Below are 16,063 nucleotides of genomic sequence, written 5' to 3' on the forward strand. Positions count from 1 at the left end.
CTGCCCCTGAGATGTGTTGTCTTTTTATACTACAAACTATGCATAACATATTTACTCTTAATTCCCAATACCTATCACCTGTGTTAGACAGTGCACTTCTACTCTAAACCAATCCCAAAGTGCCAACATCACTGCAGAAAATGGAGAACAAGAAGAAGAAGAAGGCTGGACTCGCGCTGGTTCCTCCATCTTGTCCCCATAACCCCCATACCAAAAATCCTAAAATCTACATTTTCACCCTGTGATAATTTTATTATTACACCATTCAAACCTGTGTGACTTTCAGGTCCTCATACAAAGCTGGCAACTTGCTCTAGGGGTCAAAATGAAATCCTCAGGTGCTCTGGGCTGTGTGCCAGGGTCTCTGAGCCCCCCAGCGGGGTCCTCGGCAACTCTGGACACCCGGAGGGATGCACTGAGTTCCAACACTGGAGGATGCTGTGCCAGCCCTGGTGCCTGTGAGTGAGGTGCAGGAGGGATCCCAGCCTGGGGGAGGATGGCTAACACACAGCTCTTGTGTCGGAACCCAGGATATTCCTCTGCCTGCCCTGGAGGACTCCAGACCCTGGCAGGGAGCTCAGAGACCCCAGCATGGAGTAAAAAACACCTGTGCCTTCGATTTTAACCCATGGAAACGATTACCAACTTTGTGCAAGGAGTTACAAGCCACAAGAGTTTGAATAGAATGACAGTGAATTTACCACAGGGTGAAAAAGTAGAATTTTTGGGGTTTTTAGAATGGGGGTTCAGGAGGCAAGATGGAGCAATCTGGGCATGTTCTTTCTCCTTCTTCTTCTTCTTGGCCTCCATCTTCTGCTGTGATGGTGACACTTCGGGATTGTTTTAGGGTGGAGGCTGTGTAACATAGGTGGTAGGTATTGGGAAGTTATGTACATAATAAATAATGTACATGTAGTTTTTAGTATAAAAAGAGAACACTGTTCTGAGGGTGTCAGTGTGCCTGAACTCGACCTGCAGGGCAGACCTCAGCGGGTCAGACAGACAATGTATTAGATTAGAGAAAATAAACAACCTTGAGAACCAGAGCCAAGTAATCCTGTATTCTTTTTCAGTCTCAGGGCTGGGAAAAAGAGACTTTCTAACACTTCAGGGTCATCTTGACACCAGAGAGGTGACACTCATCACTCTTGTGTTAGCTGGGAGGGAAATCCACAGCACAGTATCCAGGACCACTGATGGCACACCAGGAGCTGCTCCCTGCCTACAACCACCAAGATCACCACAGCGGGGACTCAACATACAGGGAAGAGGTTGTAGGACAGCACTGACTGGGAAAAGACTGATCCCTGTTAATTACTCCACCCTGCCAGCAGAGATGCTGGGTGAGCTGCAGCGCAGGGTAATATCGGTCTTTGCACAGGAGCTGACCAAAGGACCTCAGGTGCTCCTGAGTTAGAGGATGGCTTTCCAAAAAGGACTAGTGAAGAGATCTGGGATCTAATTTGAAGGAATTAAGAGAAGGAATACCCTTGGAAACTCATTTGTCAAGTTAGCAGGGCAGTATTCGTGCTGGTTGAAAGAGAACTGTCACAGAAGCCAAGCAGGATTAGCAAAACAAAACAGTCAAAAACTGGTTATCTGATCTCACTGTGAATATTACAGAAATCTGCATGAAAAATGGAAAGTGTAACAGGAGAAGAGGAAAATAATGGTGACAACATCAAAATTAAAAATTTGAACAGCTCAGAGAACTGGATGCAGGTGCCCTCTGGAAAAATAAAACAACAGGTAAATAAATCCATGAGTGCTCTCAGTTTCACAGACCTAAAAATCATTGAAACTACCCCAAGTGCAGTGAGAGCCAACATCAATTAAAATTATAAATTCTGGAAATTTGTGAGATTCATCAGGCTGGGGAAGGTCATTGCCCAACCTCAGAAAAGAGCACAATGCACTAGGTGGAGCTTTTCAAAACCAGAAGAGGAGCTGCAAACATTTAGCAAGCAACCCATACAGAAATGCTGAGATGGCAACAAGAAGATGAATAAGAATCAACAAGAATAAAGCAACAAACCTCCAGAGGAGGACACACTGTCAGTGCAACTTTTCACGTTACTTGAGGTGACATTTTCTCGAATAAAATGGAGAAATTGGTCTGTAACACTGGGTTACAATCTTGCTTTCAGACAGCTGAATAAAGCAGTGCTCCTGATCTCTGACACTGGTGGTAGCAGCAACACAAAAATCCAAAACAACACCAAACCCTTCTAGACAGGCAGCAATACTGACAAAAACATGCAAAGGCCATAATGTCACAGACTGAGATTCTCCTACCAAAAACAAACAAGGGAATAGGAATCTGGGGAAAAGCCATCTGTTGCTGTGACAACATAAATATGAATGTAAAATATAACTCCCAACCTCTTTGGCTTAAGCTTCTCTAGGTCAAGTGCTAGCACAATTTTCGCCATCACACTGCAGCAGAGAAGAATATTGAAAGATACGAGGATAGGTTTAGGGGGGAAAAATTAAGAAAAAATATGTATGAGGGAATTAGTGGCAGGAAAAGGTGAGTCAGGACCTGATGCTTTGTACTCTGGTCAGGGTCCCAGGAAAATGGGAAACAAAGAAGTGATTTAGCCTTTAATAAAGCATCTTTCAGGTCTGTGCTCACAGATCTTCCTTCTGGAGAGAAGAGTCACTCTGAGGCAAAGTACCTGGATAAATCAGGGACCTCCAGCAGCTTTTGGGTGAGCTTCTATAAACATTTTTAGAGTGATCTAGCTGAACTCATTCTAGAACAGAGGACTGAAGAGCTTCCCAAGTTCTCTCGTGGGATCACACCCTTTTGGTATGACTGAGCTGGGGCTGCTCCTCTGGCTTGGAGCCCACAACACCTTTGATTTCACAACTACCAACTCTCAGGGTGTGTAATGCAAGGCAAAACCTCACCTACCTGCCTGTGAGCGGCTGCTTCTCCCCATGAATGGCCCTAATGCCGAGCTTTAATTAATGGCGCATGCAAGATGTGGGCAGCAAAAGCTCTTCAGAGAACCATTGTGAAAAATAATGGGTTATTTCGCTGAGGTGTGAAATACCACTTGAGCTGTAAAGAGGTTAAACCTCTCACTTGCTTTGATGGTGTGTGGCAAGGGCTGTGCAGCCCTCCCATCCCTGGACACACACAAAAAAGGCAGAAGGTGGGACAGGGATAGCACCAAGGGGGCGTGTGTGCACATGGACAAATAAATACATAAATATATAAACATGTGTATTTAAAGCTACACATCATGTCAGACGTGCAGTGACTTAAAATGAGAAAAAATCCTAAGCATTACCTCTTTATATATCTTTTATTGCTACAGTATCTATAATAGCTGAGTTAAAATATTACAACTTTGAGTGCTCCTGTGTCATTTTCCACCCCAAGTAATTTTGGAACTATTCTACTGTTTTGCAACTGCTGCTCTTACATGCAGCTCTGCTATTATATTTCTAAGAAAAACAACAGCTTTTCAAGAGAAAGATAAAAAATACCCACAACAACCAAGAAAACAGTATTCTTCTCAAGATTTCAAGCTCTCAGTAAATTTTGTGGAGGCTTAATACTAAGAACCCAGTGAAATGGAAGAGCAGGATGCAGGTTTCTAGTTTGTACCTGTGTATTACTCAGACACTGTTTAGTTGTCTGTTGAGATGCTTCCTTGTATTTTGTCATTCAGAAATCCAGCTGGTGTGAATATAACCGAAAAATATCTACAATCTATTACCACCATTACAGTTCAAATTTCTGCAGCTATTATCATGAAAAAGAATAACCCTAAAATTTCATTATTCTGCCATTTTCTTACCATGCAGAACAAGCATTTGCAACAATTATTAATCTATACCCAGAAGCAAGAACAACCACCATTTAGAGATGGTAAAAGACACAGAGGAAATACAGCCATTTCCTCATGAAACAAAAACATGACAATTTTTTAAAGGAACTGGTTTGAACCAGGAGACTGAGGTGGTGATTAGCTTGTAAAGACTCTTATATGGCCTCAAGTGCTGCTAAATTTATTGATGCTCATGTAACATTGAGCCAGACAACTTCCATTACACAGATTCACTGATTTCTTTTACTTTGAATATTAGAATAAAATTTCTGCCATTCTGGTACGGAGATGAAATTCTTCAATACAGCACTACTGAATTTTATGCATCAGCTAAAGATGGTTAACCACACTACTCAAATTTAATGCAACAGGTTTTTAAGCAGTGTTTTTAGAGGCAACCTACTTGCATTTGAATTTGGTCACACTAAATGAAATGTTAACATGCAAATCAGTGAGTAAGACCAGTATTATATTTACCACAGTGTAAAACAAGGCTTCACACCTCCTAGAAACTGCCAAATCACCTTTAGCTGAGATGTCTGTTTTCAGATGTCTGGATTGCAGCAACCTAATTTAAGGCTTAATACTGGCATGTTTGTTTTTCTTTATTTTAGCAACTGTTAAGACTCTGAAACAGCTTTCTGCAGGAACAAAACACAACTGAGGCCAGCGAATGAAAATTCACTTAAAGTAATTTTTGTACTATTTCACTCTAACTTCCAATGCCTCAGTTTATGCTCATTTTTATGCAGGAAGTTAGGATTGTCAAAAAAATTTCTAAGTATCCCAAGAAGAGCTATGCCTGTTTGCTTCTTTGGAAGCAGAGGGAAAGAGTTTGCTAGCTCATCACAGGTCAGGCACAATATTTATACAGCAAGAACTTTACATACTCACAGTTCAATTTGTGGCCATGAGGAATTATTTAGACTCCAGCATGCAGCTTGGCTTAAAGACTTTACTATACACAAAGGCAATTTCTATTCAATGTCCTTCCATGATATTGGAAGTGATCTGGAAATAAAGTCAGTTTATCCAAGCAGGGTCACAGACTTCATCCACTGCCTTCCCATTCTGTGCATCTGCAAACAGACCACTTCAGTATCTCATTATTAATCAGTATCTCATAAATTAATCAACAATCAGCTTTAAGCTCCTCATTCTTATTTCTCCTTAAAACGTGCTCTTCAATTACCTCCTCCTGGAAACTTCCTGTTTCTGTGACAATAAACTACAAGCTGGCACGCACTGAAATTTCACTTTCACTCAGTCATATTCAGATATTAGAAGCAGTGCCCCAGTCCTGTCAAGCCTCTTCTCAGGTTCCCACTCTGCACAAGAGAGGATTTACAGTAATGTCTGAGCTGGCCACTGCAGAAGAGCTCCCCTGCTTTTGTGTTCAGCTCAAAAATCCTCTTTTCAGTTTCGCCTCACGTGAGCATTTAGGTGCAACTTCTCCAGCCAACAGTTCCCATTCTCTGCATGCTGTTTCAGACACCAGGAACATTCCACGGTTGTCTGCAGCAGCAAGCTGCGGGCTGACAAACAAACACCAGGAAAACAGGAGATTAGGTGCCAGCCACATGCCACGCTGAGCTCAGCTGGGATTTGTGTCACTTGGTCTGCAGTGTCACGCCACACTCTGCTCTGCAGGGCTGGGATGCGAAGGGGAGCCACAAACAGAAGCAGTGTTCCCTAAATGGGGAGTTTGGAAAAGACACTGAAGTTACGTAAAACACAACTTCATCTTGAGGCTGAAAGTCTCTGAGGTTATGAACTCGATTATTTCCACTGCAGCAATCAAGCCAGGCAATACCCAATGTGAGAGCAGCCCTCAGAACAGGAAATTTTGTTTTCAGTCCCAGAATGGGGAGAAAATGGAAAGGAAAAATTATTTGTGAATGGCTGTATGGGCTGACACACACGTGGCTACCAAAATGAATGGAGAACACGGGAGAATAAATAAAAAACACCAAGTCAGGGAATCCTAATACAGCTTGGCTGTTAAAACATCATCTAAGGGCAACATTGCATAACCAGGGGTGGTGGTGGGTCACTGGGCTTTGTTTTTAGATAATTTTAGAAAATTTCAACATTGTTTTGTTATTTCCACTTAAAAAGAGGCAGATTGGGGCAGTTCTTGCTTCAGCATTGGCTTCAACTTAAAATTACTTCAGAAGGGCCTTCAGCATGCTCTGGAGGAATAACTGCATTTATGGTTCAGTTAAAAAATATGAAATCTCCACTTTGTTGAGGTTTTATCCTGCCTCACAGGGATCTTCCCTCCTGGGGATCAAAAATGTTCATTTTCTAGGTGGTTCCAGCATTTGTGCTGAGCATGGCATAAAGGCAGGCACAGACCTGACTTCTTCCATTAAGCCAGCAGGGTTTCTGAGCCTTAAGGAGCTCCCAAAGAGTGCTGAAAGCTGCCACCCTCCTGTCTCCATGCCAGCTTCTCCCTTTGGCAGAAGAGACTCTGGACAAAGCCCCAAAGTTTTAATGAGCACAGGCATCCTCCTCTCAGGGAACCAAAGGGCAGAAATGGTGACAGGGGAGAGGCTGGAGAGCAGCTCGGTGATAAAAAAAGCTCCTTTGCTTTCTGGAGATAGAGGTTTCCTCTCTACCCTCACTCCCAGCCCTCCAAGGGGCACCAGGGCAGCACAGCCTTGCCCAGAATTCAAACTGGGAGTGTCCCCCTAGTGTGCAAAGCTCTACAAACAGAGCCGTGAGGAAAAACCGGTCATGGAACTCATTTCTGCAACTCCAAGATCAGAAACAGAATTTTCTGCAAGCTCTACATACCCCACGTATCTAACCACTCAAAGGAAACAAAAAAAAAAAACCCAAAACCCAAAAAACCCAAAGCCCCAAACCAAAAAAGCACTCAAGAAAGCACTGTAATATAAAAGACTGAGTGTAACAATTGTTAGTCTAGAAAAGAGAATGTCTAGTGCAGAAACACCAAAGTAGCTATTATAAACTGTACTTTTAGATATAAATCTAAAAAAGAAAAAAATAAATACAACATTGAGGAAACTAGTTACCAAAAAAAAAAAGATCAAGAACTCAGTAGAGGTGTCTGCAACGTTTAAAAATTCTGGGCTATTTCATGCACTACTTTAACTATCTCCAAAAGAGAAACAACATTACCAGCAATAATCAAACAGTAGCATTACTTAAGTAATGCCTACCTATCTAATTTTCACTATTCCAGAAACAATACCATTCATTGAAAAGTATTTCTTTTAGTATATTTTAGTATACTTTTAGTATGCTTTAGATACGCTAAAACATATCTAAAACATATTTTTTTAAGTGTAATAAACGACTGATACCTGAGCATAGTTCAAACAAGAAGTTGCCCTTGCAGATCACCACACCCTGACTATGCAATACTCTGCACAGGCTTATAGGCTCTGCATTAGTAGAGTCTATAAAAATAAATGCCAAAAAAAAAAAAAAAAATCACACAGGTTTTGGAAGCCAGAACAGCGTGGGCTGTGAGCAAGGAAAAAACCACAACCCCGCCCCAAAACAGAAATGTAAATACAGAACAACTTAGACACCGCTTTCAAAGCTTGCTCTTCCTTGTCCTTCTCTTGCCCAAAACGCGGCGTCATGTGGCGAATGAAAAGGCTGTTTCCAGTATATTCAAGTAAATAAATTCAAAAGCTCACTAACTACACGCTGCTCTGGAATGCCTCAAGCCTGCTGACAGGGCAGGCACGGCCAGAAAGCCCCGAGCTGGCAGCTGGCGTTATCTCAGCCCGCAGAATTCCCAGAAGAGGGGGAGAAAGGGCAGAAAACAACCAAAAAAAAAAAAAAAAAAGAAAAAAAAGAAAAAAAAAAAAAGAAAAAAAGAAAACTGCAGCACAGACAGAACAAACCTGATGCAGGAGCGTGGAGGAGCAGGAACAGCTGACTCACTCGGTGGACGTGTGGCTCCTGCTGCGCTGCATGCAGGGACACAGGCTGCTCCTCGCAGGGGCTGCGGCTTCCGGGAGCTGCCGGCCAAGCCAAGCCCTTGGCAAGGCCCAGGGCTGAGCTGAGCCACACAATCCCCACCCAGCAGCACAGGGAGGGCACCCAGACCTGCAGGTTTGGGCTCCCACACTGAGCAGAGCAGAGCAAGCCCCTCCTGACCAGGGTGCTCCAGCAGGGATAGCTGTCACTGATCTGTCACCACGCAGCAAAAGCACAGGTGAGGCTGAATTCAGCATCCAAAGTGCGGAATTTGCCTCCCACCTTTTGGTTTTTGAGGAACCTGCTCATTTTCCCTCAGCCCCATTACAAGTTTCTAAATTTGTACTGATTACCCAGGCTCTCTGAGTACATGGATGCTACTAATTGAAAGTAATTGAGATGGGTTTGGCCACTTAAGGCCTAAACCTGACTGAGTAGGGTTATTTTTAAGCATAACAAACCCAAATGATCTCTACTAGTTTAGAAATTAGCAAATACTTCTTGAAATACTAATAGTGATCTGCTCTTGAGTTTCTTTCTGCCATATAATCAAATTTTCAATACCTGTGGCATTATGGGAGAGGTTTTTTTTTGGTTTTTTTTAAAAGAAAAAGCCCTGTGCCACTAACAAAACCTTCAGCCACTTTTTCATAATAGCCTCTGTATTGCCCTTTATCTTGAGCAAATAATAAGAAATAAGTCAGCCCTGGAAGGGAATTAGAAAGGGACAAACATCTGCAGACTGATGAAGAAAATATCCCACTTCTGAGTGAAGCAGAGAATTTTTTCTTTGTGAAAGGGTTTGTGCTATTTTGACCACTGCACAGCTCTACAAGTTGCAAATCCTGTGTCATTACACAAAGCCAGGCACCTTTTGTACTCCAGCAGCTTCCAATTCTTAATATTTAGGCCTATTTTTAGCATGCCTCTGCCACCAAGAGAGCCAGCACTGTTCTCCACACTGGCACAGCCCTCCTGATTTTCACGTGCTGCCAACAGCTCTGAGGGCAACTCCCAGGAAGAGCCCCATGGTTTGCCACAGCCCTGCTGCAGAACACCTGTAAACTGTGATTCTGTGTCATCACACACACCCACCCCAGAGAGAAACTAACGCCTCAGGCAGCCTTAATTGTTATTTTTCTGAATAATCTCAGATTTTAGAGGTAGCCTTTCCAACCTTCACAATATGACTGGGAATGTAAGAACAAATTTATGTATTTCTGTGGACATTCCCAAACAATCCTGTGACTTCAGATGCCTCCTTCTCAAAAATTTCTTCCTTTAAAATAAGGTGCCTCTGCAAAGCTCACAAAATAAAAATCTGGTGGCAGTTAATAAGGTGTAAAAACACTGACAATAGGTGTCACTTTTGATGATAAACTAGATAAATTTGCCTGCTGCAAAAATAGTAGGGACTTCACTCAAAGATACTTATCAACTTCTCTTCTTTTTCCTTGTTTTCTTGTTTGTTGCATGAGAAAGCAGAAAGAATTCCCCTTTAAAACAATGTTAATTTGGGCACCAGCTAAAAGTAATTAACCTTAAATTTCTTAAATCATTAAGGTCATGAAGCTTCCTCTGAAAACTAGAAATAACAATAACTATTACTGCGTTTCCATCACTGTTGTTGAGCTCTCCCAGCACTGCTTCAATAGGCCATGGAAGTAATACAGATTCTCACTTCTCCAAGCTATAGCAGCCAGCCAGAAAAAGAAAATAATTACTCATTAGGAGCAATGCAAAAAAATCTGCTACATAAAAAGCAGCAAAACTCCATCTGTTATCAGCAGAAATACCATGTAAGAACACAAAGATCCAGGAAGGGTGGCTGGATCCAGCTGTGTTCAAGTATTAGAGCCTTCTATTAATAGGCACGATTGAACACTGAGGTGGAAATTGGCTTTCCTGGTGGCTGTGGAACCGGCAAAATCCTCATTAAAGGTTGTGAAAGGGAACACAGCAGTGCTGGCAGGAGAGGGAGGAGGTGAGTTCAGTTTTTCCTCCCCACTGCTGCCTGCCAATGCAGCCACGACCTGGTTTGTGCACCTTGGCAGCCAGGGTGAGCACGGAAGAGGCTGCTCTTAGGCAACCCAGTGAACATTCCTGATGATGACAGCCTTACCTGAGCCTCCCTTTCCACTCCATTTACCTGCCAAGCCAGGAGATCACTGAAAACCCACCCTGGTGCAAACCAGCAGCGGAACAGCGCTCCCCCATCAAAGAGGAAAGAAAGGCTTCACACAGAAACAAAGGGGTCAGAACACCTGCCTCAGTGCAGCCTCTCTGAATTGTCCATTTGGGTTTGAGTCACACAAAATCTGGGCACGTCCAGGCTGCTGACTGAGCCTCTGAGTGGCCTTGGTGCAGGGGAGGAGGCAGGAGGGGCAGCGCTTCTTGCACCACAGGGACACTTGGGCAGACAATTAACACCCCTGCGAGAACACAGGGAGCAGAGGCAGTGACTGAACACTGCCTGCAATTCCAGGAACTCCAGAGTGACACAACAGAGAGCAAAGCCACAGAGAACTGCATTCCTGATGGACAGTGTATGAAAACAAAGCTAGGCAGCTGAGTGCCCTCCCTTGGACAATCACACACAGTGACAATCCTTCCCCACACACGAGCTCCTGCAGCTGAAAGCCAGAAACCCCAGAAGAAACAAGCTGTGAAAAATGCATGTATTTTATGATTGGCTTTTCGCAAATATTAAAATTAATATTATATGTGTTGTGTTAGAAAGCAATGCTGTATTAATTTTTTTAAGTACTGTGTGAAATATAGTTTTAGGTTATAAAAATTGTTAAATAGAAATTATGCTACGTAAGATGCTTTGTTTAAAAGAAAGGACTTGCAGCGAGATAGGAGCCACAGGGCACCTAAATCTTTCAGAGAAAGAGAATTTATGGCCTTCTTATCACAAGAAACAAACTTCTTTCCACCTTGGAGGTGCTGTTAGGATTAGAGGGAAGAACTGACCAGAGAGAATCCTGTGTTTGAATGGAATTTATGCATCACATAAGAAGTGAATGAATATGCAACACGCTGTTGTTCTTAAGGGTTAATCCTCTGTTAATGTGGGTCCTTTGTCCGGGTCGTGATGCCCGGGAAAAGGTACCCGTCAGTAACTCTTTGGTTTTATTGTCTCATATTGTCCTAATTCAATTTGTCCAAATTGTTATTACTCTAATTGTGTTGCTATTTTTTTAACCATTTTATTACTATTAAACTTTTAAAATTTTTAAAAACAAGTGACTGGCGTTTTTCACACAAGCCATCAGCTATTATGACTTTCCAGCTGAAGGAAAAATTACTCAGATCTGTTGTGCAGGCAGCAAACCCCCTCTTGGCTCTTCAGTTTTATTTCACCATAAAGCAGGAATTGGTTAAAAGAATAAAAAGCATGAGCTGGAGCAACTTAACAATCCCACCTCCCTTGCCTCTGGTAAGGATTTAGAAATTTATCTGGGATAAATAATGACAAGTAAGTATTACTATCCAGCAGAATTATTAAAGCTACATCAGGGAGAAATAAATATTGGAAGAAACAGTGGTCTGAAACTGTCCAAAAACTGGTGGAGTATTTCTAACTGCACTAAAAGATTCAATCTGGTTTCACAGGAAAGCAGAAAGTGCTGCCTTGACTTTTCAAGAAATACTTCCCTTCCTGTAAAATTCCTGTTTTTAAAAAAACCCCCAAACCCTGCAAAATTATTGTTTTCAATAGATATTTTTAGAGACAAAATTAAATGCAGAAAAGAAAACAGCCAGACAAATGGCTTGAAAAAAGGTACAGGTGGCACAAACTACAGTAAATCTCTGAGTTTTGCTCTATTTTAAGTAACACTAGAGGATCACAGGAGATTGTTGAGAGTAAGAGTTACAATTAACAGAAGATTTAGCCTAAGTGAAAACAGGTGGAAATGGCTGAACTGAAAAGGGTGAACTTGAATTAGCTGCTGATTAAAAGTCAATATTAGATAGTATGAGGTGAGTATTTTCGTAGTACATAATCTTTACAGTAAGTATGCTGGAATGTCACAGAAAATGAAGAGTACTGCTAAAATACACAATCTATGTTGCCAAAACCTAATACACAGCAATTCCTGGCAATTCCATTGCATTATTTTCATGACACTACGTTCCAATTCCTAGGCTTGATAGCACGTATGAATTGTGCCTTCCACACTTAAAACTTCTTTCTATTTATCATAGAAAGAACATATACTTAAAAAAGAAATAAAAATTAAATGTGTTAGTCAGCAAATTTGATGTAAGAATCCCTGGGACCATGCAGCTGGTGACATCCAGGTTGAGTAGGAGGAGTAAACCTTGGCAAAGTGCAAGGAATAGAAAGAAAAAAAAAATTAAAATGCTGGGCTGTCTTTAGTAATAAATGGGAACACTGAAAGAAAGGGACAACAGAATTTATATCTTTGTCTCCTCCCTCACTGAGTATAAAGGAAAAATAAAGTACTTAGGAAGAATGCAGGTATCTTTAGGTGTATTATGTTACAAAAGCACTGATTGAGAAAGTGAAAAAATCCCATTCAAAAGCAGAAACAACTTCCTTCCAACAACAGGCTCCCTCCAGACATGGAACACTGTGGTGGATCCCCTCTGAGCCAGCTCCACATCTTGGGTGTGAACTGAGGAGCTGGAAAGCCCCTGGCTCACACATGGGAGTGAAGGTGGGTTGAGAAATATGTCAAAAGGTGCTTCTCAAACATAAAATTTCAAGGTAATTAAAGTAGAGAACACAGTACCAGAAGTAAAAAAAGACATTAATATTGTCTGCGCTGCTGAGGGGCACTCAGCTGCCTCACTCTTGAATGCTGCCACCAAAATGGGCCCAGTCTGAGCTCTCCTTAGACTCCAGCTGGAGTTAAACTTTACTGTCAAACTTCACTAAGTTCCATCAAAAAATGTTTATTTACCTCAATAAAACACACTGCTGTTTCTCTTTTAAGTGATTTGCATCCCCTGTGACAATTATGCACACAACAGTGGCTACCACGTGCAGCACCAGCAAGAGCGTTTTCAACCCCCTCCTTCAACACCCTGCAAGACCTGAGCACCCTGCTTGCCCTCAGAGAATATCACCTGCCCTCCTTGGCCATTCAGCTTTAAAATGCTTTTTGAATGGTCAGCTGGACTGCTCTGGTGGCAATGAAAGCAAAGCCAAGCCTGTCAGTTCTTCAAACTCACCAAGTTGAGAACAGAACCCCCCAAAAAATACGAACACCTCAAAGTGAAAAAAGAAACACAGCACCCCCAAAAGTCAAATAATGAAGGTGCCCACTGGCATCAACAGGGCCAGGATTCTTTAAAATAACTGTGAGACTGACAAAGAACATGCGAAAGGGGAGAACTGTTACCATTTATTTCCTCATCATGTCAACACTGGCATTCTGCTGCCTTGTGCTCCCCTTTCCTTTCAGTAGGTTACAATTTCTAGCAAGTCATGAGGAGCACCCCTGTGGTGCTGCATGTGGGCAAACAAATAATTTTCCATCCCAATGCAGGGGATGGAGTCACACCACATTCTCTTCACTTGTAAAAAAAATATAACATAAAAGTAAAAAATTATCATTTCCTTAGGGTACACACATTACCTTAGCAGAAGCAGCTGCTCCACTTGTCTCTGTTTTGGGTGGCTGGCTGATATTAGCACTTGCTTGCTTCTTCTAGAAAATAAAAAGACATAATAAAGGTCAGAAATGTTGGTGAAGGAAAAGAAAAGCCAAGTAAAACTGTAAAATAAACAAACAAAACCTCAAATGGAATCAAAGTATTAAAAAAAGAAAAAGTGCACTTAAAAATGTCCCCCAGAACATTTTTGCAAGGCGAGTCATCATAAAATGAATTCCCCTACGTAACTTTAATTCACACAGTCAGATTTCAGAGCTCAGAAATGCGCACACCCAGAACAGCCTGAGTTTTCCAGCAGTGTTTTATGGACAACACATAAATCTGTGCCATTTCCTGTGGCACGGCGACTCCATTTTAAGCCAACAGTTAAAGCAACAGTATCTATACAAAAAGAATCATGAAAACAAGAGGGGCAAAGCTGTTGCTGCTCAGACAGAATGTGAATGACCACCTAGGGCATAACATCCTTAGGCAGGGAAGTAAAGATACAAAGTTAATGGCAAAATTATGGTTTTTTTCTAAGAAGCAGGAGATTCATAATGCAATTAAAGATTTCACATTTCAACAAGCAGGGCAGGCTGCAGAAGGACCAGAGATTCAACAAAGTCAGAAGCACCAGTTCTCAATGGATGGGACACCAGAACTGTAACAATCTGGGAGATCCAGAGACTTCTCCCGTTCAGGTAATTCCACCTGAAATTCCTCCTCTTCCTGGTTTTGTTTGAAAAACAAAAAGCTTGAGCAAAGATGCACATTCAGCAGTCACATCCAGAGGCGAGGCAGAGGGACATATACACAAGATTAACAAAGTATGACCCAAATGAAAGCAATGAAAGCAAAGACAAGCTGCCAGTTCTTCAAAATCACGAAGTATCCACCCAGTAAACAGAACCCAAAAAATACGAACACAAAATATGCCCCAAATCTGGTACCAACGGAAACTAAGAGGGATCTTACATCCAAGATCACACTGGAAATAAAATGGCATCCCAGTAAGACTCCACAGGATGCTGCAACACCCTGTTTATTACAGGCTAACACTGGTTTTTTGCCTGTTAAAAGGATGTTAGGAGTGTTCCAGCCCAGGACCTTCCTGCTCAGCCACTGAGCTCCAGTGGTGCTGCCCATTACAGACTGGCCCAGGCTGAGGGATGTGGTTAAAGGAAAAATCAGCAGCAAGGCCCAGAGACACCCCAAAAACACCCCAGAGACACCTCAGAGCCTCACCACAGCTCCCTCCACCATGAGTCAGTCAGGTTTGTATCCATATTTTCTCCACACATGCCTAAAGGAGCAGACAGTCTCCCTGCACATATTCTGCAGCTCTGGTAAAAATGAGCATTTTTGACTCTCTAAGGAAGGAAGCAGTGCTCCAGCTGAGGTGGTAATGATCCTGCATGCAGGCAATGGAAGTGTGATACATTTCTAATTTTGCAGACAGTCCTGAGATGCAGAACACCTTTGGCTTTGTCTCTGACACAGTGCACTGAATTCTCTGTAATGAGCATTACCCAAAAATCCTTCGGCTTTTAATTAAGTTGTCCAAGTAGCTCAAACTCTGAAGTGCTTGCCTCCCCTTTTTAAAGAGAAAATTTAAAAAAAACCCAAGAAGTCACCATAAAAGAATAATAATAATAAAAAAGCAATACTCAGAAGCAATCAGAATTGTGGGCACACCTTCAGCACCACAGATCTTGACTGCCACCTCATGCTCAGGGTTCACAGTGTTCAAGTTTTACCTTCAAGACTATGTCTGACAGAACTGTGATGCTCTGAAAATACCACAGAATCACAGAATTCCACAAATCCATAAAGTACTCTTTTAGAGAAGGGAGTCTTTATGACACCTTACCAACATACTCAAGAATTTCAGGCACAAGGGTAGCTTTCCCCACCTCCCAGCAAATCTGAGCTACCAAAAAAGTCCCCAAAACCAAACCAAACTAACAATTAGAAAAAACAAAATAAAACCAAACAAATAAACATACAAACGCAAAAAGCCAAACAACCCCCCAAAATTAACACAAAAAAGAACCCCCGAAACCAAAAAACCCAAACCAAAAAAACCAGACCAAAAACCAGAAACAAAAGAATCCCACCTTTCAAACCCCCACAAAAAAGAAAAAAAAAAAAAAAAACAAAAACCAAGAAAAATATCACAATGTTCCCCTAAAAAACAATAAAAACAACCAAAGAAAAGCTTCCTCCAAAATCAGAACCAGCTAACAGACTGAAATAAATCCTTGTTCAGAGTATGAAGTTGTGTTAATCAACTAAACATAATAAAGGAAAAAAATGTTAATGCCAATCATTATTTGGTGGTAAACCAAACAGCAATAAAAGATAGAGAAGAAAAAATAACAAATAAATTCTCCTTTGCAAAAGAGAAAGACTCCTTGGAGATGAGCCATGTGGAAGTTGAAGCCACCATATCAAATGAGCATCACCCAGTGAATACTGACCACAGCAGATGGAGTAATATATATATTTTAGCTACCAGAGTCATCTTTCAACAGCAACTTATTTGGTATACAGGTATCCCTTCCTACATTTGTAAAAGCAGGAGAACTGGCCACATCATTCAATGTTTATCATTCAATGTTTATCATTCA

At 41.7% G+C, this 16,063-nt stretch overlaps 1 protein-coding gene across 3 annotated transcripts in view; it reads right to left on the minus strand.

Moving 5' to 3' along the window:
- Nucleotides 1-16,063, minus strand: part of CAST (calpastatin) — a 52,612-nt gene that overhangs the window by 26,406 nt on the left and 10,143 nt on the right. For 2 of the 3 annotated variants that reach the window (XM_058043533.1, XM_058043534.1), the window contains exon 3: nucleotides 13,415-13,486. In XM_058043533.1, coding sequence (XP_057899516.1) covers nucleotides 13,415-13,486 — 72 coding nt within the window. Of the gene's footprint in view, nucleotides 1-7,726; nucleotides 7,800-13,414; nucleotides 13,487-16,063 lie in introns of those variants that run through there. The other variant, XM_058043536.1, reaches the window with a different exon arrangement.

This window comes from Melospiza georgiana, chromosome Z, assembly GCF_028018845.1.
Source record: "Melospiza georgiana isolate bMelGeo1 chromosome Z, bMelGeo1.pri, whole genome shotgun sequence".
NCBI lineage: Eukaryota > Metazoa > Chordata > Aves > Passeriformes > Passerellidae > Melospiza > Melospiza georgiana.